Source organism: Moschus berezovskii, chromosome 28, assembly GCF_049115385.1.
Source record: "Moschus berezovskii isolate FMDL1 chromosome 28, NW_MosBer_1.0, whole genome shotgun sequence".
Lineage (NCBI taxonomy): Eukaryota > Metazoa > Chordata > Mammalia > Artiodactyla > Moschidae > Moschus > Moschus berezovskii.
The window spans coordinates 1,165,350-1,189,704 of record NC_142487.1 but is presented as its reverse complement, the minus strand read 5'-3'; the positions used below and the strand labels follow the sequence as shown (position 1 = coordinate 1,189,704).

Genomic DNA, 24,355 nt, shown 5'->3' with positions numbered 1-24,355 from the left:
AAAATAAATAAATTTCTATTAAAAAATAAACTTTTAAAAGGTGGCAAAAAATTAATAATAATAATAAAAAAACTGACTCATAAATGCATGTGTAAGTGCTGAAAATCATTTACAAAATATAAATTAAAACCAGGATGCGATTCTGTGTTATACCCATAAAGCATCAAATGTTGGTGAGGTTGCAGAGTAAGTGAAATCCTCACATACAGAGAAATGGTACATTGACTCTGGGAAACATCACAGTAACTTTCTATAGCTAAGTACACACACTGTCTAGGACCCCCAAATGCTACTCCTACATAGCAAAGTGAAAAACTGTCCATAAAGAAGACGTGTCCATGAAGATTGTCCATAAAGAATGCTTAAAGCCGCTTTATTCAATAAAACTCCCAAGTGAGAAAAGCCCAAATGTCCATTAACAGGGATACAGAGAAACAAACTGCTGCATATTCAAATGATGGCATTATCGCTCAGCAGTAAAAAAACTGAACGCTGATACACATGACACGGATGGCTCTCAGAAACACGGAGCGATTAAAGCCACGCTAAAAAAATGATTACATGCAACACATTGCCGTATTTCAAATGGATAACCAACAAGGACCTACTGTACAGCACCTGGAATTCTGTTCATTGTTATGCAGCAGCCTGGATGGGACCAAGGTTTGAGGAAGAATGGATACATGTATATGTACGGCTGAGTTCCATCCCTGTTCACCCGAAACTATCACATTGTTAATGGCTATACTCCAATACATGGCAAAAAGTTTAAAAAAAAAAAAAGAGAGCGAGCATGCACATTCCATCCTCAATGCAGTTCAATAAGACAAGAAAATCTATTGTGACAGAAATGAGAACGGAGGGTGGTTATGGGCAGTGGGGGGGTAGTGACCAGAAGGCAGTTACAGGGAACTTTCTGGAGTGATGGAAACAGTCTACATCTTGATGGGGGGAGGATGGGTTTGTTACATGAGTATATTAATTTGCCAAAACTCATCAAATTGTATATTTAAGAGCTTGAATTTCAAAGTATGCTAACTTTACTTCAACAAAGAAACAAAAAGCAACTATGGAATTTGTTGGTGTCCTAAACTTTTTGGTCTTCAGTTCAGTTCAGTCGCTCAGTCATGTCCAACTCTTTGCGACCCCATGAATCACAGCACGCCAGGCCTCCCTGTCCATCACCAACTCCCGGAGGTCACTCAAACTCATGTCCATCGAGTCGGTGATGCCATCCAGCCATCTCATTTTCTGTCATCCCCTTCTCCTCCCACCCCCAATCCCTCCCAGCATCAGTCTTTTCCAGTGAGTCAACTTGTCGCATGAGGTGGCCAAAGTATTGCAGTTTCAGCTTTAGCATCAGTCCTTCCAAAGAACACCCAGGATTGATCTCCCCTAGAATGGACTGGTTGGATCTCCTTGCAGTCCAAGGGACTCTCAAGAGTCTTCTCCAGCACCACAGGTCTTAAGATCTATTTAATTCTTAAAAATTATTTGTGGTCCCAATGAGTTTCCTTTTATTGTGGATTACATCTATCACTACTTACTATATCAGAAGGAAAGAAAAAACACAACAATTTTTACTTATTAATAACAGTAAAATAAATATGTTACCTTAAATGACATTTTGATGAAAAAAAGTAACTGTATTGTCCAAAACAAAAATACCTTAGTAAGAAGAGTGACATTATTAAACACTTTTGCAGTCCCTTTAACGACCGATTTTACAGAAGATAGCTCGTTGCTCATAACTGCTTCTGCACTGAATGAGTGATGTCGCATCATCACATAGTATCTAGAAAACTCCACTGTACTCTTATTAGTGGATACTAATAAAAAAAGCCTAATATCTTAGTAATATTAAGAAACTTATTTTAACCTTGTGGTTCTCCCTAAAATGGTCCTAGGGGACCCCCTCCCCGCAACAATGGTCAAGAGACTATTTCATAGAAGCACTGGCAAAAACAGTCAGCAAAGGGGCCCTCTGCTTTCCACGAGGTATTTTTAGGAAACTTTAGAACAAGTCAATTAAAAAATTTTTGATTCAATAAATATGGACTGAATTTCAACTACCATTACTGATTTTGTGACTAAGAGGAGGCTGGATCACAAAATACTCAAGAATAGTTAGAGTTTAGACACTTCAGTTTCAGAATGTTATTTCATTTCTGGATTCTGTTTCAATACTTTAACATTTAAATCTGGGTATAAAACAAGTTTCTCTGGCCTTGCAACTCAAAGAATTTCAGCTTAAGTTGATGCAATCTGGTTTTTTCATCATGAAAATGATGCATTCATTAAACCAAGGAAAACAATGTTTGCCCTCCAAAGATGATTTATGTCCATAGTCTTAAAAATGCTATCATTCTTCAGTCATGGAAGAGTAAATAAAGTTGTACTTGTAATATATGTGGAGATATAAGATCTTCAAAGGCATTTTATTTATATGAAACATTTCATAAGTGTAATATATTAGTATCAACACAAAATAACTAAAATATACCTATACAATACAATGAAATTACTAAAATCCCTCTATCTCCATTTCAACAGAAGCAAGTTTGGATGAGTCTTAAAAAGAGACCCTATCGCTTACAACTTTTTCTTGCATGACTGATATTGTAATGTACCTTCTACCAACTTCCAGACTTGAATTTGGACAAATAGAGGAGTTGCAAGTTCTCTCTGCATACCCAGAATCAGCACCTAACTTAGGGCTGAGTCAGACATGCAGGTCATGGGGTTAGGTGGACAGCTGGGTATTTAATCTGCTCCTAGACATCCTCAACTAAAATCAGCCTTTAGTCTTAGAAGAAAGTCTGTACAAGTCTAAGATGAGATCCCTAAGACTTGTCCAGTGCCTTTTCAGGGACTATGCCTATTCAAAAAAGCCAACAACTTGGTTTCCTACTTTAAGCTTACTGTCGTAATTTTACGTAATGATCTCATATTGCTATCTGGTTTTGCAGTGTATTTTAAAGATTAGTTTTCATTTTGATCTCTTAAATTATGAAAAGCCTGTAACTGTCACTTAATAAATCTGGCTCTATATAGCAAGGAGATGAAGGTGATTACATGGCCTTGTTTTATAAGAGCTATTACTTATTTTGATTTTAATAAGTTAAAATGCATATTTAAAGTTTAAAACTGCATTCCATACTGGCTTTCTAAAATTTAGAATTCTTTGTCCAACTTCAGTAATGTAGTAAATTGACTTCCTATTCTTGTTAGTTTATTACCTTTACCGGATTAAGAGGAAAGCCTACAGAAACATCACACTGCCAAGCCAACATGGACTGATGAACACATACCCAGGAAGCAGTCCTTCAGTTTAGAGAGAAGTTGGCCCCTTGGGCAACAGGATCACCTCACATCAAGCCTACTGAATGGTATTTGGCACAGTTGGCAAGAAGGCAAGACACATTTAGTTAAGGCAGACCTTACTTAACTTAGGGACAGAGTATGCATTCTCTGCTCACCTTATCTCAAAGAATTAACTTAGACTTCATGCAATGAGGGGGCTGGAACAGATGTAAACTAATCAAAGTATAGAGAGCAGGTCATAAGGTCATCTAAGACCTAAAGGAAATGGTCTTAATGACAGAGAACACAGACAAAATGCGGGCTGCACAGAGTACAAGTCAGAGCCAGTTTCTTCGTCCCTGTCTCCTCTGAAAGGCTGACCTAAGCCCTCTTGCAGTGTGGAGAGCTAAGCAGCACAGAGGCGGTGAGCATGAAATCTTCCACTAACACCTTCCCATATTCCAGAAAGAATCTAAAGCTGTTTTGCTGCCAGTAATTTTGCTGGCAGGAAATGGGAAAGCAGCCTTTCCTGACTATAACAGGAGTTCCTTGGACACTACACTAGGAAAGGTCCCGTCTTAGAACCTGGGTGTGCTCTAGCTGGACTAGGAGTCTGGCAGTAGGCACTGCGAGGTATGGCAAGACCCCAGAGCAGCCCTGAGCGCCTGACGGCAACTGTTGATACCTGAATACAACTCTGGAACAAAGCTGTGTCTAACAGGCTGCGTGTCACCTGGACACTGCAGTCAAGGACTTCAGATCCCCAAAACAAGAGTCTGGGGACTATGCAAACTGTGGTCAACACAAAGAGAAGACACATAGAGGAGCAGATATGCACTGGATAATTAAGTATCCCTCTGAAAACACTACTCTGCCTCTTTCTATGGCTCTGAACTTTTTAATACCATTACTGGATTAAGAGGAAAGCCTACAGAATCATCACATTGCCAAGCCAAGACGGACTGATGAAAACATACCCAGGAACCAGCCCTTCAGTTTACAGAGCAGCTGGCCCTTTAAACCACATGTGTTTTTCTAGAATGAATATAACAGTTTGTGATCTGCTTTAGCCAGTTCAATAGCGTGATTTAACTTCCTTTTAGAGTGACCTGAGATCTTTTTGACTGCTTACCCATCAGAGGGATACAATTTCTAAGGAGAGCTGAATTTCTGGTTCCTTCCTGCTCTGTGACACATAACACCTCCATGGACGTTATTTGACATACATGCCAGTTTCCTTTCTGATTTCTTGAAGCCCAGTAAGATACCTGTACTGCAAAGAACAGTATTCCTCTCTTTCCTAAGAAGGTTTCTTCTGCTAATAAAGATTACATAGTGTCCTAAAACACAACAGTCAGAAGGAAGAAGTCTACCTCACCTTCTGAGATTTTCTTGTTCTTTCCAATAAGATAATGTCAATCATAATCCTGGGAAAAAAGCCAAAAATCTTGGTCTTCACCCGTAATAAGAGAATGCACAGTTATTGAAGAGGAACAATTTCCATGGAACATTACACCTTTAATCATTCCTACATCCTTTGGAATATTCTACTTTGGTAGGAAGTTGGTAGACAATAGAGATTATAGGAAGATAAATTTTTGTATCTGTTTGAAATTGGCAGAATTTTCAATGCGTTCATGTGTTCTTTTGTATACTCATGTTAATACAAGTGCAAATGTACAAAGGCCCAGAAAACACGTTCCATGTCCACTGTAATTAGTAATAGTGCTTAGCTCTGAGCCAACAGCAGATGGGTGATTAATAAACTCTTTGGGACTACGATGTTAATTCTCTGCAAATTATTACATAAAAGAAACAAACAGAAGTGCATTAATTAAAAGCTGGGACAGACTGTTTTACATTTCAGAATATCAATCCAGGAATTTGCCTAGGCATATAAATTTCTGTTGTTCTAAACATCTATGAAGACTCTAAATTTTAAGAAAAGAATGGGGGCTCTGAAGTTAGAATATCTGGCTTGCCTGCAGGTCCTATCACTTATTTGCTAAGTGATCTTGGGCAAGCCAATTAAACTTTCTGTGCTTCAATTTATCCATCTGTAGATTAATAATTGCCCTACCTATGACTCAGAGTTATTTTGTAAAAGTATCTTATATACATCAATTTATAATCCAAATGTACGTTGGGGCCATTAATATTATGCATCTGAAAATGCAGAAGTGCTCTGGGTCTGAAGTTAACACACTACAGCCAGAAGACAGTGGCTCTAGCAAACAGTCGGGCCTAGGTTCTAACATCTTGCTTCTGGACTGTGCTTTTGTGAGGTGTTGCTCAAGTCAGAGATGAAGCATGGACGGGCTAAATGCTAACCAAAGCCCCAAAGCTATGCCATGTCATATAGCCAGAACCAGATGCAGAGGCAAAGTGCTCTATGCTGATAGTTCTCGATTGTTTTTATTATCAAGGTACACTTTCACCTACTAGAATTTTTCACAATCTACTCAAGGGACTCAAAGACCCAAAATATTAAAGCACAAAAGCAAGACAATATTGTGAAGGATCTGTGGTTATAAACAATCTACTTGGTTCACCCAGCCAGTCTTGCTGAAACTGGGCTCTCTCACAGCCCAGAAGCACACTGTTGCACTCCAGCGCTAGTGGGACACCAGGCTCCATCTCTTGCCACTGGCTGTACCGTGCTCTAGCACAAGTCATATTACCTTCCCCATACATCGTCACAGCGTGCAGATCTGATGACAGACATCTAAGCTTTCCATATTTGTCAGATGCAGAGGCAACACTTCCTGCTTGAGAAACAGGATGTGTAATTAATGTGAATCTTTTCCAGAAGAGCAAGGAGTTGGCTCTGAGAATACTCACTGCGGCAGAATGGCAGCTCATGCTTAGACTTCAAATCCTTGCTGAGCATGGTGCTGCATCAACATGACTCAACAACAGGCTGTACCCCAAGACTGAGCGGTTCAACAACAATAACAACTCCTTATTATTATATACGGTACTATTTAAAACAGGAAAATCGTTAACAGAACGATTAAATCGTGTTAACAAGCATAGCAAACAATACAGAAGAACTCCATGTCCCCTGAGGTTGTTTTCTCCTTCAGGCAAAATTCAGGTTGGCACAGCTCCAATGGGAGACACTTCGATGTATTTGTAAAGACCAAATCCCAGAGGTCATCAAAAGCCAAGATGCCCAGTGTATGAATTATTGTAAATAAGAAATGGGCAGAGTAAACAGAATAAGGCAGACCATTAAAAGACTAAGCTACACTGACTATTTCCCAGGCACTCAGAACCTTGTGTTCATGCACATGGAAGAGAAGGGAGGGTGCGTCTTCAAATAGAGTAAGACGCCAGGCAAGGAAATACATTTTATTAAATATTTAATTTCTTCTTTCTTCTGACATTCTGAGGATTAAAGGTGCAAATAAAGCAAACTTGAAATAGAAAATGGATATTTACCTAAGAGATTCAAGAAGCCTAGGGATCGAAAAAAGAAGTAATGAGACCTCTGCATGGGGAAGGTAATATCAAGGGACTAAGGAATGAATAACAGCGCTTCAAGCCTCTAGTCACCTCTTGTTTACACTTCTGACAACATAAGCTTACAACCAGCCACACCTTTGTAATCTTAATGAAGAAAAACTATGTCCAGATGTAACCGTTACTTTAAAATGTCCTTATAAAATAAATGAAAAGCAACCATAAGAGATAGTTTTTCTTATTTCGCATTAAAAAAAATCATATTTCAAAATGAACACTTTTATTTTAGCTACCTGTTTCCCTGAATATTCATTGGAAGGACTGACGCTGAAGCTGAAGTTCCAATATTCTGGCCATCTGATGCAAAGAGCTGACTCACTGGAAAAGACCCTGATGCTGGAAAAGATGCAGGGCAGGAGGAGAAGGGGGCGACAGAGGATGAGATGGTTGGATGGCATCACCGACTCAACGGACATGAGTTTCAGCGAACTCCGGGAGACAGTGAAGGACAGGGAAGCCTGGTGTGCTGCATGCAGTCCATGGGGTCGAAAGAGTCGAAAGTGACTTAGCGACTAAACAACAACAACCTGTTTCCCAAATTTCAAAGGCCAAAGTAAACTTCTAAAACCCATCCAAAGTCCTTTTCTTATGAGCTAAGAGAAAAAAAAAAGTTCCATTTATTTACTTTTGCTTTATCAGGTTTATCAGTTTTCTACTAATAACAGCACCTGAGATTTAATGAGTTACCTTTGCATAGATTATCTCATTTAATTATCACAACAACCCAACAAGGTAGGTCCTATTATTACATTCCTTTTACAGAAGAAGTTGGGTTTCAAAGTGATTACAACTTGCTTACAGTAAGGAATGTGGTAGACATGAGATCAACCCAAGTAGCTCTTAATAGCTACACTTTTCTAGGTCACATTTTTTCAAAGGGCATATAGTGATAAGAATTAAATGGTAATTATCTGCTATGTGGGAGGAATTAGAGATTTTTCTAAGAATTATCCTCCCTTTTGACAAACCTGGAAAAAAATATTTTCAACTCGTATCACAGCTAGTAATAGTATTATAGAGCAGCTAAAAATTAGTAAGTTGAACACGCCTAGAAAAAAATGGGCAAGATGTATTAGCAATTCACAGGAAAAAAGTACAGATAGATCACAGAAAGATTCTCAACCTCCCTCAATTCAGAAATGGGCACTTCAACAGAACAGGGGCTTGGGTTGTTCATTGCTGTAACCTCAGCACTTTGAACAGAATGTGGCATTAATAGTAGCTCGAAATATATTTGTCAAACAATAATTTGGTGCAGATATATTTTTAAAAAGCAAGGGCAAGAACTGTATGCCTGCATTTTCTATCATTAGTGTGAAAAAACAAAATTGTATATATTAATGATCGCAATTGGGAAAAGGCAGAGGAGTGGCTAGTTTAAAAAGTGGAAGTTAAAATTTGCAAAATATACCCTATTACATTTCTGAATTTTGAACCACATGAATCACCAATTAAATATTTTTTAAAGAGAATCATCTCTGTGCGTGTGCACACACACACACACATGCATTTTTAAACAGCTGTTGAAGAAAAACCCAACTGACTAATATCAAAGCAAATGAGACCAAAAGAATTGAAATCTGCTCATGCTGTGTGCTAAGTTGCTCAGTCGTGTCCAACCCTTTGAGACCCCACGGACGGCAGCCCACCAGGCTCCTCTGTCCATGGGATTCTCCGGACAAGAATACTACCACTTCCTCCTCCCGGGGATGTTCCTGACCCAAGATCAAACCCATGTCTCTTGTGTCTCCTGCAAAGGCAGGCATGTTCTCTATCACTAGCACCTGGGAAACCCCAAAATTATGACTTTAATTGTTAAGTATTTCGCTTAGAATTCCTAATCATGACCAAGTGTTACTGGAAAGAGTCTGTGTTTTTCCAACTGTGTTTTATAGATTCCCCAAGCCCCCAAGAGGTGTTTTAGGGGTCAGGGGCAAGATCAGAAGATGGGCCTGTGGGCCTCCAAGCCTCAGTTCTTTCTCTCAACAGAGCAACTCCTTTTAACTAACTTTTTAAAATTGGTTGGGAAGAGGTTGAGTTCTCTAGAAAGAAGCCTTCAGGACTTCCTCAGTGGTCAAGAATCCGCCTTGTAATACAGGGTCACAGGTTCAATCCCTGGTCGGGGAGCTAGGATCCCCCATGCCCTGGCGCAACTAAGCCCAAGTGCCACAACTAGAGGGCTGGTGTACTGCAACGACAGATCCTAAGCGCCACAAACAAGACCTGACACAAACAAATACATAACATTGAAGAAAAGAAAAAGAAACCCTCAGGAAGCCTTAAAAAAAAAAAAAGATGCCTCCATTTTCCTAGAGTCACTCCTGGCAGTAAGTTCAGCAAGTCCACTTTGGTTTGTGAAGATAATTATTATAAATCTTGACTCACGCTGCCTTATTTCCCCTTCCTAAGGTTGTATATTGTCACCCTGCTTATTTAACTTATATGCAGAGTACATCTTGAGGAACGCTGGGCTGGAAGAAGCACAAGCTGGAATCAAGATTGCTGGGAGAAATATCAATAACCTCAGATATGCAGATGACACCACCCTTATGGCAGAAAGTGAAGAGGAACTCAAAAGCCTCTTGATGAAAGTAAAAGAGGAGAGTGAAAAGGTTGGCTTGAAGCTCAACATTCAGAAAACAAAGATCATGGCATCTGGTCTAATCACTTCATGGGAAACAGATGGGGAAACAGTGGAAACAGTGTCAGACTTTATTTTTTTGGGCTCCAAAATCACTGCGGATGCTGATTGCAGCCATGAAATTAAAAGACGCTTACCCCTTGGAAGGAAAATTATGACCAACCTAGATAATATATTAAAACGCTGAGACATTACTTTCCCAACCAAGGTCCGTCTAGTCAAGGCTATGGTTTTACCAGTGGTCATGTATGGTTGTGAGAGTTGGACTGTGAAGAAAGCTGATCACCGAAGAATTGATGCTTTTGAACTGTGGTGTTGGAGAAGACTCTTGAGAGTCCCTTGGACTGCAAGGAGATCCAACCAGTCCATTCTAAAGGAGATCAGTCCTGGGTGTTCATTGGAAGGACTGATGCTAAAGCTGAAACTGCAATACTTTGGCCACCTCATGCGAAGAGTTGACTCACTGGAAAAGACTCTGATGCTGGGAAAGATTGGGGGCGGGAGGAGAAGGGGACGACAGAGAATGAGATGGCTGGATGGCATCACCAACTCGATGGACATGAGTTTGGGTGAACTCCAGGAGTTGGTGATGGACAGGGAGGCCTGGCGTGCTGTGATTCATGGGGTCGCAAAGAGTCAGACACGACTGAAGGACTGAACTGAACATAACCCCAAGTGACCGCAGCCTGCCACCTTCTTATCCTAGATAAAGTTTGGCTTATTGTTTCAGGTTGTCTTTTGAACTCTCTTTGCTGGTTGACTAACCCCCATCTGCCAAGCTGGCAATCCCTTCTCCTGATCAAGGAATCTCCAAATGTGTTTTTGCTGGAGAAACAGGTGTCACGTGTAATTGGAGTGGCCTGCTGGCTCTTACTCCTCAGCGTTAGCCACTGTTATCCAACTTGGCAGTCTCTGTGTCCTCTGATGACAGAGACCCGTGGTTCCAGAGACAGGACGGTGGGTGGTCTGCCCAGGCTGCAGCCCAGCGGGGCCCTGGCCCAGTCTCTCTCTTTAGAGGATCCAGCACCTTCTCTCTCAAATGGTGCTCCCTGAGCTGCTACCTGTTTCCTGGTCCCGAGCACTGTTCCCACTTGGGCTAATGATACAGGCTGGGGTCTGCTTTGTTAATGAGCGAGGCCCCACAGGAGGGCTGCGTGAGCTTCTAGTGACATTTCTTCTTTTTTTTTTAAATTACAGTCCTCTGCTTTCCAGAGCAAACAAGCACTCTGAGTCAGGGAGTAATGTGAGAGCATAGAATATGGTGTCTCTGGAACCTGCATGCTTCAGTCGTGTCTGACTCTTTGTGACCCTATGGACTGTACGCACCAGGCTCCTCTGTCCATGGGATTTCCCAGTCAAGAATACTGGACTAAAGCCCACCAGGTTCCTCTGTCCATGGAGTTTCCCAGGCAAGAATACTGGAGTGGGTCGCCAAGCCCTCTTCCAGGGGATCTTCCCGACCCAGGGATCGAACCTGAGTCTCTGTGTCTCCTGCATTGGCAGGCGAATTCTTTACCATTAGCGCCACCTGGGAAGCCCCAAGCACTACCTCAAATCTGGCTAATTCTGGGCAAGGCTCTTACCCCTAGGTCCTTAGGTGTCTCTAGACCCCTGGTCACTACATGACAATGAGGAGCTACCCCAAATATTTCCTGACAGACAAGGGTGTTTTTCTGCCCAGGGTACCCGAGGGCCTCTGAGTTGGGTGACTTGCTAGTAACTGCATGTGTGTGTGTGTGCTCAGTAATGCCTCGCTCTTTGCAACCCCCTGAACTGTAGCCCACCAGACTCCTCTGTCCATGGGATTTTTCAGGCAAGAATACTGGACTGGGGTGCCATTTCCTTCTCCAGGGGATCTTCCCAATCCAGGGACTGAACCCACGTCTCCTGCTCTGACAGGTGGATTCTTTACTGCTGAGCCACCAGGGAAGTCCAGGTGGGTTTGTACTACTGATAAAATATATCAGAAGCTGAATAATTTTTATTCACAACTAACAACATTTTCTCAGTATAATCCTACTTCTTGGCAGACTGTCTTAGCTTATATTCTCAACCTTTTTGTTTGACTTCAACATGTCAGGATATTCTTCACACACAGAAAACAGCTGTTATTTGGTCACCTAATAATTCTAAAGCAGTCACGAAGGATAAACCAAGGGTAAACTAAGGGATTGTCTAGAGTCTGAATCTACCATTTCAGCAAACTAAACATTTAAGATTCTTGGCCACATTTATGAAAGAATGCAAGGCTTTTATTCAAGTAAATACATCAAGAACAAGTACATTAATCAGAGTCAGATAAAACAGTCTCCCTATCACATTTCTGTTGTAAAAAATCCTTCTGTATTTTAAATCGCAAAGGTATTTTTACAGTTTCTTATGAAAATTTTATTAAGTTCTGGGTTTACACATTTATGTCTGGTTCATCTAGAATTTAATTTATATTTGTGAAATAGAGAACCATTTCCTTTTTTTTCCTGTATTAAATGATTCTCCCAGCAGCACTGACCTAACAGTCCATTTCTTTCCCTCCCCAATCTGCTATGTTGCCTCTGTTACATATACCAGGTTTCCTTGTATGTCTGGGTCTTCGGACCTTTTACTTTCATTCTTCAGGTCAGTCTTGCCTGCAGGACAATTCTGCACTAAAGATTTGTAATCAACTTGGCATTTAGTCAGGCAAATGCCTTCCCTCCCTCAAACCAGGTTCTGGAGCAGTACCTTGGCTCCTCAAAGCCCTCTGAACTTAAAGATACAGCTCAGAATCCATTTTTCAACTTCCAAGGTAAAGTGCAACTTTAATTAAAACCACATTTGAGTCTATAGATCAATTTGGTAAATCAAACTTATGACATTGACTTTTCCTTCTTGATAAGTTTTATATCTTTCAGTATTTATTTCAAGGTAAGTGACTTTTTAATAAATACTCTAAATCAACCTCCATCCCCAGTTTTAACTGCAGTTTCTGTCTGTTGATGGTGCACAGAAATGTATTAATAGTTAGCTGACTTTGTAGCAAAGCAACCTTGCCAAACTTTCATAGTAACTATAATGATTTGTCTGTAGACATCTATGGTTCTGTTTATTTCTAAATCTGGGGGCTGTGTTATGTCTCTAGCTATGGCCTCCAAACAATGTTGAACACAAAGGTGATGGCAGGCATCCTTGTCTTATTCCTGAAATTAGAACTGTTGTTTATAGTTCATTATCAAGTATTTATTTGTTCCAACTTTTAACCAGATTAAAGGAGTTCTCTTCCATTTGTAATTTGCTAATGTTTATTAATCATGAATGACTAATTTCATTAAACGTTTTTTCTTTATTAGGATGATCATAGGTTTCTATCTTTTAATCTAGTAATACTGGGAATACCATTTATAGCATCATAACATGAATCCAACATTTCAGATTCTGACTAACCTGTTCTACATTAGTATCTTTTATATATCTATATTAGTATCTATTATATATATCCAGATTAGATAAATACCAGTATCTTTACCAATTATACCAATTTAGGTCAAGCTCTTAAAACGTTAAAAGAGGAGAGCTCAGAATAAGTGTAATAAATTGGGCCCAAGACTAGAGAACTGATCCCACAGAACACAGACCCCCAAGATGACAAGAAGCCCTATAAACATAAACCTGACCAGTATGGTGAAAGCTAACCTTCCACAAGGCAACTCAATGTACTTTCTGGAAAAAAGTGCCATCAAAACAAAGCATTTATGTTGTATGTTTTCTATCTCCACAGTATTATTGGTTCTAGGTCTTAAATCAATCTCTGATTCTTTCTGTGGATATTTCTCTACAACTAACCTAAAAGCCCAAAGGCACGCACAGAATCACAGTAAACATCAATGGACAGCAGAGTACACAGCCTATCAGTAATTCAGAGTGAATGAAAAAACACAAAATACTTTTTTTCCCCAAGTCTAATCATATCAAAAGACACTACAGAAGTTTCCAAAACTTCAATATGGTAGAAAAACCATGTTTTCAAGATTTCACTTAGCAATCACAAGACTTTCAGAATAAGAGGAGAACTCAGTTCATTTAGTCCAAATTTTATTTAAGAGATGACTTAATTTATCTAGTTAACAGATGAATTATTTTCGTGGTAATCATCATGTAGGATGCATTAAAGATCCATAATACCTCTATTTTAATTATCATAGAAATAAACTCAATGAGTCTGGCATACCATGTTTTACATTAAATAACCACGACATAGGCCTTACAGCTTATGATTCTCTGGGTCAGAGATTTTTTAAGTTGCACTCCATGATGTCATCGTATGATAATGGAGTGGAAAAGGAAACAAGAGGGCAGAGGTTCTCCAGAGTTAAGCAGATCGTTTTTGAGGAGAATGAGTGTAAACAGAGTTAAAACGTCATTTACACGAGTGCCACCTGTGTGGCGGGCACTCTCCTAGGGACTGTATGTTGACACACCAGAGAGGAATAGGAATAGAGTCTGCAGTGGCTTCATATATTTTATTTGTGGAGAACCTGTTGCTTCCATAATCCATACATCTGTTGGCTAAGAACATGAAATAGATAAGGTGATTTCAAGTACAGCAGGAGACAGGGGCAGTGGGGGTGGTTAAGGGGAGAGACTTCCACATCTGTGCCAATCTGGGTTGGGCTAATAAGAGAGAACACAGACTATGTGAATATAGTACTAATATAATAAATTTCTGTCAGATGCAAAATAACTCCTGCTATGATGCATTATGGCACACACACAAACAGGCTCCTGGGCTTTTGAAAAGCCAAGAAATTCCCCCTTCAGCCATAGGCTCTGACAGCATCTAGTAAGCACAGCGTTCCTTCCGATACCTTAACGATTCTATTGACTACTTGTGTACTTCTTTGAACATTCCAAAGATTTCCCCTGTGTTGTCACTGCTGCTGCTAAGTTGCTTCAGTCGTGTCCAACTCTGTGCGACCCCATAGATGGTAGCCCACCAAGCTCCCCTGTCCCTGGACCGTCATGATGTATGTTAAACAGTTAAAGGCTGTCTTCTCTTTAGAGACCAGGAAACTGAGACCTGTTGGGTTTCCACTTAGGTACTTAACGGCCTGCACAGAACTGAGTCCCAGACCACAAAGGAGAGGACAGCAGCTGCAGCACAGAGTCAGGACGGGCCCTCATGGCTCACGACAACATCTGCCATGATAACCTCATCAAAAGATAACCATCAACGAGCATGTGTAGAGGACACCCTCTGACTGCACAGAAGAAAACTCTGGTTTGTTTTCTAAAACCCACTGATTTTTTTCAAATAAGTGCAAAAGAAAAACATTCCTTGTTAACATGGGGCAGATACATATACATCAGAAGTGCTGTGTACCATTTTTCAGTACAACAACAGGTGAGACCAATGGTAGCCAGAATCCTGTACAGAAATGAAGTTAAAGCTATACAAATCTATCAATATTAGACAACAGTAAAAAACTATCTTGTAGAAATTAATAACTACTTATCCCCAAAGTGCTTTTTACAATGACAACAGAATATAGTCTTCACTGACAATATGATTAAATATTGTACCCTATGAATACCAGCATGTACGCAAGGCACTGCGCCTGTAAACTTGTGTGAAACCAGAGAACTAGAGTGTCTGTGACACCTCATTAAACTGGGACAATCTCTAGGACTAAAACGTCAAGGGAATAAAAAACAATACTAATGTTATTAGACAGTATTAAAGGGCTATGTTCAACAAACCCCAGGTCTTAAAAAAGGCTTTGTTTAAATGTAACTAAATTGTTTCAAGAAGCAGGCAATATTACCACCCATTCTTAATAAAACCAACAGGAAGATCAAATGACAAGAAACTAAAATAGCATTGAGAGGTAGAGTCATAAAAGATGCATGCTCAAAAAAAGGAAGCCGGCATCACTTTCAATAGGGAGCTTTGAAGAGCCTTTCTAAATGGCCAGTTGAAGGATTTACGGTCCCCTAAAATCATGGTAGCCAAAACCACGTTTTGTGCTTAGTTCCTGCAATGACAGCTGATGATGTTCTTTCTGTAAATGGACAAAGTATTTAAGCCGAATTCTTTCCTTGAGGTGCTAGAACAATATAAATGTTCAGCAGAGAGAAAAAAGCAAAAAAAAAAAAACGAGGAGACAGCCACACACTTTGGTTTACAAACCCAAATGTGCTTGAGAACAGAGGCGGCAGTGATGGCTGGGAAAGGCCCTCCTACCTGTGTTTTTTGATGCCATTGGAGAGCGCGTCTCCACCACCACAGTCCTTGCCTTCGGACATTCTGTGCTGTCTGCTGCTCGGGGGTTCTGCTTCCTCGTCAAAGGAGTGTGCGGTCACTGCTTCCAGTCTGCTCAGGGACCCTTCGGACTCGGAATCTGTGGCAGAGCAGGTTCACAGTCAATGAACAAGGCTTTGGTGCGAGGCTGCCGTAACAATGGATTCCCTCCCCTCACGCATCTGAAACTTAAGCAGCCTACTTTGTCCTTCAACAATCCAGCCGTTACCTCCTCCTCAGGGATTTCAGAGAACCTGCACCCAGTAAGGCGAAAGGGATTTGGAAAACAGATACAGGATTATATAAACTTACAATTAAATAGATTTCATACATTAAAAGAGACCTTACAAAGATTACCTAATTCTTTAGGAAATTGTATTCAGTGGTGTTCCCCCAAAAGAAGCTGATTTTTTCCTTCCCTTTTCAAAGCACTTTAAACATAACTTTGAAAAAACATTTTTAAAAAATTCATATATAAAGAAAAAGTTACAGTTGGCTGTACTTGGGGAAAGCATACATTTCATATGATACTAGAGGTGCAAAGGTAATTTTTAAATACTTTAAAAAACACTTCTGGTTTTTATATTACTTAAATTCTCAAGAGCAACAGCCTGAAGTAGCCATAGAGAATCTAACTACGAGGCAGGCGTTTTTAGGAATGAAAATGCCACATTCCCAACTGCCTATGTATTGAGCATAAAGCCATCTGCCTGATTGGGAATAGCAGGACAACTTCTTTTCATACAATACGGTATAGTTTTCAGGCACACACAGGTCCTTCCTTTCCTTTCAGCATCTCCAGGGTGCTCTGGGCATGAGGAAGGAGGGCTGTGGGGTTGACGAGTGTGCTGACGGTCTTCTGGTTTGTTAGTTGGGTTTTCTGACTCTTTAACATTCTGCATATATATAAATATAACATATACATATATACATAATGTTCTGCATAACGTTCAAAGTAGCAGCCACTCAATCTCCAAGAGACTTTAAAAGATGCCTACGTTTATATTAATAAGTAAATTCCAGATAATGTGCAACTATCGTTTAGCAGATGACTGTACACACAACTGTCCTCTGCTCTAGGGAAGTCCTCCTACATACATGCAAGCAAACTCCCTATGTAAATAAAAGTTTTACCCATCTGCCTAGTATGTATTATGGTGCTCAGGAAATAGTACTTTATTTTCCCATGACTGCATTCCGCAATTCAGCCCAGATCATGGGCCCTTCTTTATATCACATTAGAATTGATTAGTAACAGCTCCTGGACAGCTGCAGGTTGCACGGCACACCTTGAACCCTGACCCTCTGAATGGTGCAAGTTATCTGCCAAAAAAACTCAGTACTAGGGAAGTTATCTTTATTTTCTGTAAATATAGCTTTGTCCTGACATATACCTTATGGCAATGAAAAATATTTTAATGTTAAGTTTAAGGGGTATTTATTTTTCATTGTCAATTTTGGCAGGTAGTAACATTTTATTGCAAAATACTGAAAACCTGCATAGCGAGTGACAGGAGACAGTCATTCCTTTGATGAAATAAGCAGCTGCTAAAATTATAATAGAAAAATACTTTTAACATAATGCTAAGACAAAAAAAAAATCAGGCAACCATTCTACAACTCTAAAATACAAGCAAAAAAAAATTTAATTTTATTCTGCCTTAAAGAAAAATCAGTCTGGTTCAGGTAAACAGGTTATCTGTCCAAATGAGAACAGTGAAGTGACAGAAGTTTGCCCTGGGCACAGTGAGGCCAAGAGGGGAACAGTCCATTTGCTGGGGCAGGCAAAGGATTCAGGAGAGGTGGAATCTCCCCAAAATTGGGTTCATCTCTCAGTGGGTGTCAAGTAAAGAGAGACAACCAAGCCGGAGAGTGGGAGAAGGAAGACTTTTTAACTGCAGCAAAGAAAGAAAACGCCAGGGATCTTTCTCAAGGCAATGTCTCCCCAACACCAAAACTAGGAAAGTTTGAAGCTAAGTGGCCTGGGCAGTATATGCCTATTTATGAAGGGGTCTTGAGCAGAGGAGAATTTCTGCACAGAACTGGGGCAAAGTTTGACCAGAGCCCAAGCTTCAGCTGACTGAAGTTATGAGGGTCAGAAAAGGTCAAGAGCATCTTTCCTTAGGTTCCAGCTGATCTTGTGGTTGAGGGCTCAAGGCAGAGGGAGGGGTGCTGGAATTCTATAAAAGGGCTCAAAGTGCTTCAGGCTAATGCTTACTTTGAAAACAGAACTGGAAGTCTTTACAACTGATTTATTAACTTTGTTACTATAACTTCTCTTGCCTGATAACAGTTCTGTTTTGTTCCCTTTGATCATTAATTACTGAGACCTGCTCAAGGGCAAGCCCTTCGGCCAGGTTTAGCTCTTCCCCAGGACTTCCCTGGTGGCTCAGATGGTAAAGCATCTGCCCACAATGTGGGAGACCCAGGTTCAATCTCGAGGTTGGGAAGATCTCCTGGAGAAGGAAATGGCAACCCATTCCAGTATTCTTGCCTGGAAAATCCCATGGACGGTAGAACCTGGTAGGCTACACCCCATGGGGTCGCAAAGAGTCGGACATGACTGAGCCAACTTCACTTAGCTCTTCCCCTGGGGCTCAGCTGGTAAAAAATCCACCTGCAATGCGGGAGACTTGGGTCGTGAAGATTCCCTGAAGAAGGGAATGGCTACCCACACCAGCATTCTGGCCTGGAGAATCCCATGGACTGTATAGCCCATGGGGTCGCAAAGAGTCGGACATGACTGAGTGACTTTCACTTTAGATCACAAAACAGCTTAGGCCCAGAATGGCTTCCCTTACATCAAGAAAGCCATGCCCAGTTTGGTTCATTTTCTTTGGGCACCAGCCCCCCTCACCTTGGCTGCCTACAATGGTATGGCAGGTAAGTCTCAAAACAATGAATGTTGTGCTCAGAGAGGAGTTTTCAGAGGAAGCAGCATGAGCACAGCCCAGATCAAAGAGGTGACAGTGGTCTTGGGGGGTAGACCAGGGTGGTTTGTTCACTTCTACATATTCCTATTTGTTTCAGGTGAAAAAAGAATTTCAAGTGCCAAATAAAATAATGTTGCCTTTACTGGTTAGTATTATTCAAGATGCATTGTTACTTTATAATTTAGATGTCAGGAAAACCAAAAGGCACAGAAGCAAAAATTTCAAGCATTTATTGAACATCATTCTGCACAGGATACTGTGTTTGCTATTAAAGGGATACAAATCATAAGAAGGGGACAAACCTACCTCAAAAGAAAATTCTTAACAAAAAGCAGATACACAGTAAACACTAAACAAAAAGTGTAAGGCAGAAAGAGCTGCTGTGAAGTAAAGACTTCACTCAAAGTAAGATTTCACCTTACTGAACACCTTACTTCACCCAAGCATGGGAGCGCTATGCTTGCCCCTAGAGACACACTGTCAGATGGCAGTATAGACTCCGATCATTCCGCTTGACTTCCTCTTTCTGCCCCCTCGCCTAGGCTCTCTCTCTCCCTGTTCCTCCTCCCAACCCTTACTTCTCTCTTCCATGTTCCCAACCTCCTTCTAATAGAATCAGGTTATGCCCACCCTTCCCCTGAAGGGCTCTACCAAAGGTCACCAGCTACCTCCATATTGCAAAGTCAGTCCAGTGATCATTCGTAATTCTTACGGTGACTCATCTACCACATCTGACACTGCTTAATTCATTCTTCTCCTTCTTTTTCTTGTGCAAGGCATGGTAGGATTCAAGGAACAGTAAGATCTGGTCCCTGTCCACGGTTAAGCAGAGGCAGACTATTTTGTGACCACGTGAGTTCAGTGAATTTTTTTCCTGGTGCTGAACAGAAATCCGCGTGGGGGCAATGGGTCACACAGGCAATATCAGCCGACTTCACCCAGTGAGGGACCGGGTGTCTAGAGGAGATTGTGACTGATGGTTGAGCTGAGTAAGCTGACAAGGAGCAGGAGTGGGGGTGGGGGAGAGAGTTACAATAGAGGAACTGTTCTGAGCAAAGGGAACGGATGGTCCACGGCAGGGAGAACAGAACATTTGGGGAGGTGGGAGTGGGCGGCATGAGAAAGGAGTGGTGATGGGGCGGCTGGGTGGAAATGAAGCTGTGACTCAGCCATGAAGCTGACCACTCAAGGGTGAACAAAAGTCAGGGGCAGGCAGTGGGACAAGGAGGGTATAAAATGAAGCAGGAACGGGGTAGTACCCCAGTGCCTGCCATGAGGTTCTTACACTTGCTGGAAGCAAATCGCCAGGTCATCTCTAAGCATTCTAGCTTCAGAGGCAAAGAAGGAAATGAGATCCATGACATGATTCACAGCGTCCTCGAGATAAAAACTTGCTGACTGAGAACAAAAAGCTCAGTTGCTAATAAGAACCTACTATATAGCACAGGGAACTCTATTCAATGCTCTATGGTGACCTAAATGGGAAGAAAATCCAAGTAAGAGGGATACACGTATATGTATAGCCGATTCACTTTGTTGTACAGCTGAAACTAACAATGCTGTAAAACAACTATACTTCAATAAATGTAAAAGTTTAAAAACTCAGTTACTTCTAGTACTATGCATATAGTACAACATGCTTAGACTTACTTTGTTGGCAATAAGGTTGTTGTTTAGTTGTTAAATCGTGTCAAACTCTTTAGCAACCCCATGGACTGTAGTCCGCCAGCCTCCTCTGTCCATGGGATTCTCCGGGCAAGAATACTAGAGTGAGTTGCCATTTCCTTCTACAGGGAATCTTCTGAAACCAAAGATCGAACCCGCATCTCCTGCACTGTCAGGCAGATTCTTTACCACTGAGCCACCTGGGAAGCCCATTGGCAATAGGGAGCCAACCACAACTTCTATGCCTTCATAGTATGAGTCATACCGATCTGCCTCCAGCAAAGGATCATTTCATTTGCAGACCCACGGATTCAGACATATTTAAATTTAAACATGTTTACCTAAGTAGCAAAGAGGTCACAGCCACTGTGGAGGTCTATTGATTAAGAAGGCGAAGCCTGCCTATAAGATTAATTTTCAAGTGACAGATCTTAATGCAACTAAGGTGATAATTCAATCTTAAAACATCAGGTTTTTCAATTTTGCCTGAACACACACATATCAAATAGACCAGACATTATCTACCATTCAGTGTTACTGGGTAACACACTAATGCCTTAGTAAAGTATCAAGTACTGGAAAGATGGTGCTTAATGCGTCATATTGGGGTCATGATAATAATAGAGTACTGTACAGGAGCCTGGTAGGCTGCAGTCCATGGGGTCGCTAAGAGTCAGACAGGACTGAGCGACTTCACTTTCACTTTTCCCTTTCATGCACTGGAGAAGGAAATGGCAACCCACTCCAGTGTTCTTGCCTGGAGAATCCCAGGGATGGGGGAGCCTGGTGGGCTTCCGTCTATGGGGTCGCACAGAGTCAGACACGACTGAAGCGACTTAGCAGCAGCAGCAGCAGTACATGCTTTAAAAACAAACAGGACTAGAGAGGTGGGGAGTTACTGGTTAGTGGGTACAGCTTCACTTGGGGGATGATGGAAAAGTTCTGCCAATGGATGGTAGTGTTGGTTGCACAATAATGTACGTGGTGCAACTGAACTATGTGCTTAAAATGGCTAAAATGGTATATACATTATGTGTATGGAGCTGCTCAGTCGTGTCTGACTCTGCCATCCCATGGACTGTAGCCTACCAGGATCCTTCATCCATGGAATTCTCCAGGCAGGAGTACTGGAGTGGGTTGCCATTTCCTTCTCCAGGGGATCTTTCTGACCTGGGGATCAAACCCAGGTCTCCCGCATTGCAGGCAGACATTTAACTGTCTGAGCTACCAGGGAAGCCATACATTATGTATATTTTACCACAATAAAACCAAAACAAAACTCAAACAAGCAAACAAAAACCTGTCAAGCCAAAGCCACACATCTACCATGCTAGATGTGTGGACTATATTCTTGTTCTGTCATCTCTCACCTCAATGCTAATGACGAAACAAAGCCACAAAGACACAAAGCAATCTTGATGGATTTTTATACAGGTGTATTTTTAAACACAGTAGCAGAAATTTTAACAAAATCCATAGTGAGATTTCTGACAAAATGAGTCTTTCACTCTTCCTTTTATTTCCAGGATAAATGCTCTAGTCTATCTACAAGCATTTAAGGCAGACAAAATCTCTGCCTGATTAACTTCCCAATTAAATCAACAGTCTTAGTAGAAAGCTTGTTTACAAATCTGATTGCCCAGATCTTTAAAGCTCTGTCCAAGTGGGGACTTAAAATTATTTCTAGCACATTTTGGATTGAACACTATCCCCTTTCAACCGAACAGCATGGAAGCCAATGGCTATGATTGGGTTAACTTGGCTTTGAAACGTCGCTCATAAAGTTGTATGAGATGTCCAACTTGTATGTCAATCATATCTCAATAAAGTGGCTTAAAAAAAAAACCTTCAGATTAAGAGGATCATTGTCTCTATGCTACTTTTTTTGAGTTATTCCTATTAAAAGGCTGAAAGAAGAGGTCATAAAGTTAACAATAGAAACAAGCCAACGATTCTTATGTTCTCCTGATAAATTTTTTTTAACATGACCTTTGAAAACTAGCTTGAGAACAAACAGTACAAAGGAGCAAGATGTGGAAGACTGTGGATAGTGTCCAAATAACCCCTCCCCGTTACTTAAGGTAACAGGAAATAGTCAAGAGGCACACGCGCTCAATTTAATACCTTCATTGTTAATGGTTTCCCCAAGAACCAGGCATGTTCTACGAATGTCCAAGGTAACCCAAAGTAACCCAATCTGAAACTAGCAGTGCCAAATTTTTATTCAGCTTTAAAATACAATTTTATAGACTAAAAAATAACATAGTAAATACAAAGGACACAAGGAAAATCAATGAGGCTTACCACATTCAAAATAAACTGTAAACAGAAAAACAGGAATCAGGATGAGTCCAGAAGGGGCTGCCAAGAGATTGCTACAATAACCTACAGAGGAAGTGACAAAAGCTTGAAACAGAATCTTGGCAGCAAACGACAAGAGTCAGAACCATTCTAGACATATCCTCCCCAAATGAGGCACAAGGTCAAAATGAACCAAATGGTATAGTGTTGATTACCACAGAGTTTTTTTAAAAGGACTGCCTTGTCCCCAAGCAACTAAATCTACTACTGTTTTCGGCAACTTGCAAAATCTGCACATGTAATTGCAGATGAGGAATTATTAAAAATGTTGTGTATGGGCTATTGAAAATTTTGTCTGTTTTGGATGACTAAATTTGGAGCTTCCCATTTGTCTTGTTGACATCCTTAAAATCATTTTCAAGGTGACCTATGCATATACTCTACAAAGAAAATAATTCTAGAACTAAGGACCAGTTACAAAGTAATTCATAAAAATGAAAATGAAATATCTTCATGTGACTTCAGTTTAATAAATCAATGCTCACCAAATAGCTACCACATACCAGGTAAAGGGCTTGTTGCTGAAACAGTTTAGAAAGATTAATGAGATATGGGTGGTGCCCTCCAGTTAATCAAAGTCCAATCCAGTGAAAGACACACAAATAAATGTTTACACAAAGTGTTTGTGAGGAGAGTTGAAGAAGTCACTCTGAGGGAAACCAGGGAAAGTGTCCATGCAGAGAGATGGCATTTGAGCTGCCATGATGACCAAGAATTCAACGCAAGGAAAGAGAATACCAGGGGTGACAGGAACAGCAAACAGTCCAGTGGCCGAAAGAACAAGGTGTGTGTCCAGGAGTATCTGGCATGGCTAGAGAGAAGGGCAGCCAGGAGGAAAAGATATGGTCATCAGAGATGCAGCTGAAAAGTGGGTCAGATCACAGAGCTTACACTGACACTGTAATTACGGAGTATGGAGCCACTGGATGCTGTCAGGGAGAGGTTAGGCTTTTAGACTTTACAGATAACTCTGAGCTTCCCTGGTGGCTCAAATGGTAAAGAAACCACCTGCAACGCAGGAAACCTGGGTTTGATCCCTGGGTTGGAAAGATCCCCAGGCAAGAATAACAAGAGTGGATAACTCCAGCATACTTGCCTGGAGAATTCCATGGACAGAGGAGCCTGGCGGGCTACAGTCCATGGCATCTCAGAGTTGGGACACGACTGAGCGACTAACATTTTCACCTTCTGATGCATCAGCATCCCAGGGCCACTGTAACAATGACTGTAACTTCATGGATTCACTGCCCATGAACACTGGGGGAGAAACAGAGAGACAAGAAGACAGCCAGATACTCAGAAATGGGGAGGATGTGAGGAAAGCAGGTAAGAGATGACTTTCACATTTGTAGTTTGCATGGTTGGTAGAGAAGGAGGTCATCAGCCAAGACAGGCCATATATAAGGGGGCAGGTCAGGATGACAAGTCCAGTTTCCATTATTTGGAGTTTGAGATGCTTTGGGCCAAAGTAGGACTTCTCAGTAAACAGATGCAAAGTGTAAGACCATCACTATCCGCCACAACCAATTCATCCTCAAGTTCAATTTAGCCTTTGAAATGTACCCCCAAATTTTTTCACTCAAATATCTGCACTCCTAATCTGTGCCGAAATCTATGCCAGTTGCGAGGGGTGCAAAGCTCTTCAAGGAATGT

At 41.0% G+C, this 24,355-nt stretch overlaps 1 protein-coding gene across 10 annotated transcripts in view; it reads right to left on the bottom strand.

The window, feature by feature from the left end:
- The window catches only part of OSBPL1A (oxysterol binding protein like 1A), a 223,554-nt gene that overhangs the window by 45,515 nt on the left and 153,684 nt on the right, over nucleotides 1-24,355 (bottom strand). For all 10 annotated transcript variants that reach the window (XM_055417076.2, XM_055417078.2, XM_055417079.2 and 7 more), the window contains one exon: nucleotides 15,687-15,843. In XM_055417076.2, the coding sequence (XP_055273051.2) occupies nucleotides 15,687-15,843 (157 nt within the window). The remainder of the gene's footprint in view (nucleotides 1-15,686; nucleotides 15,844-24,355) is intronic.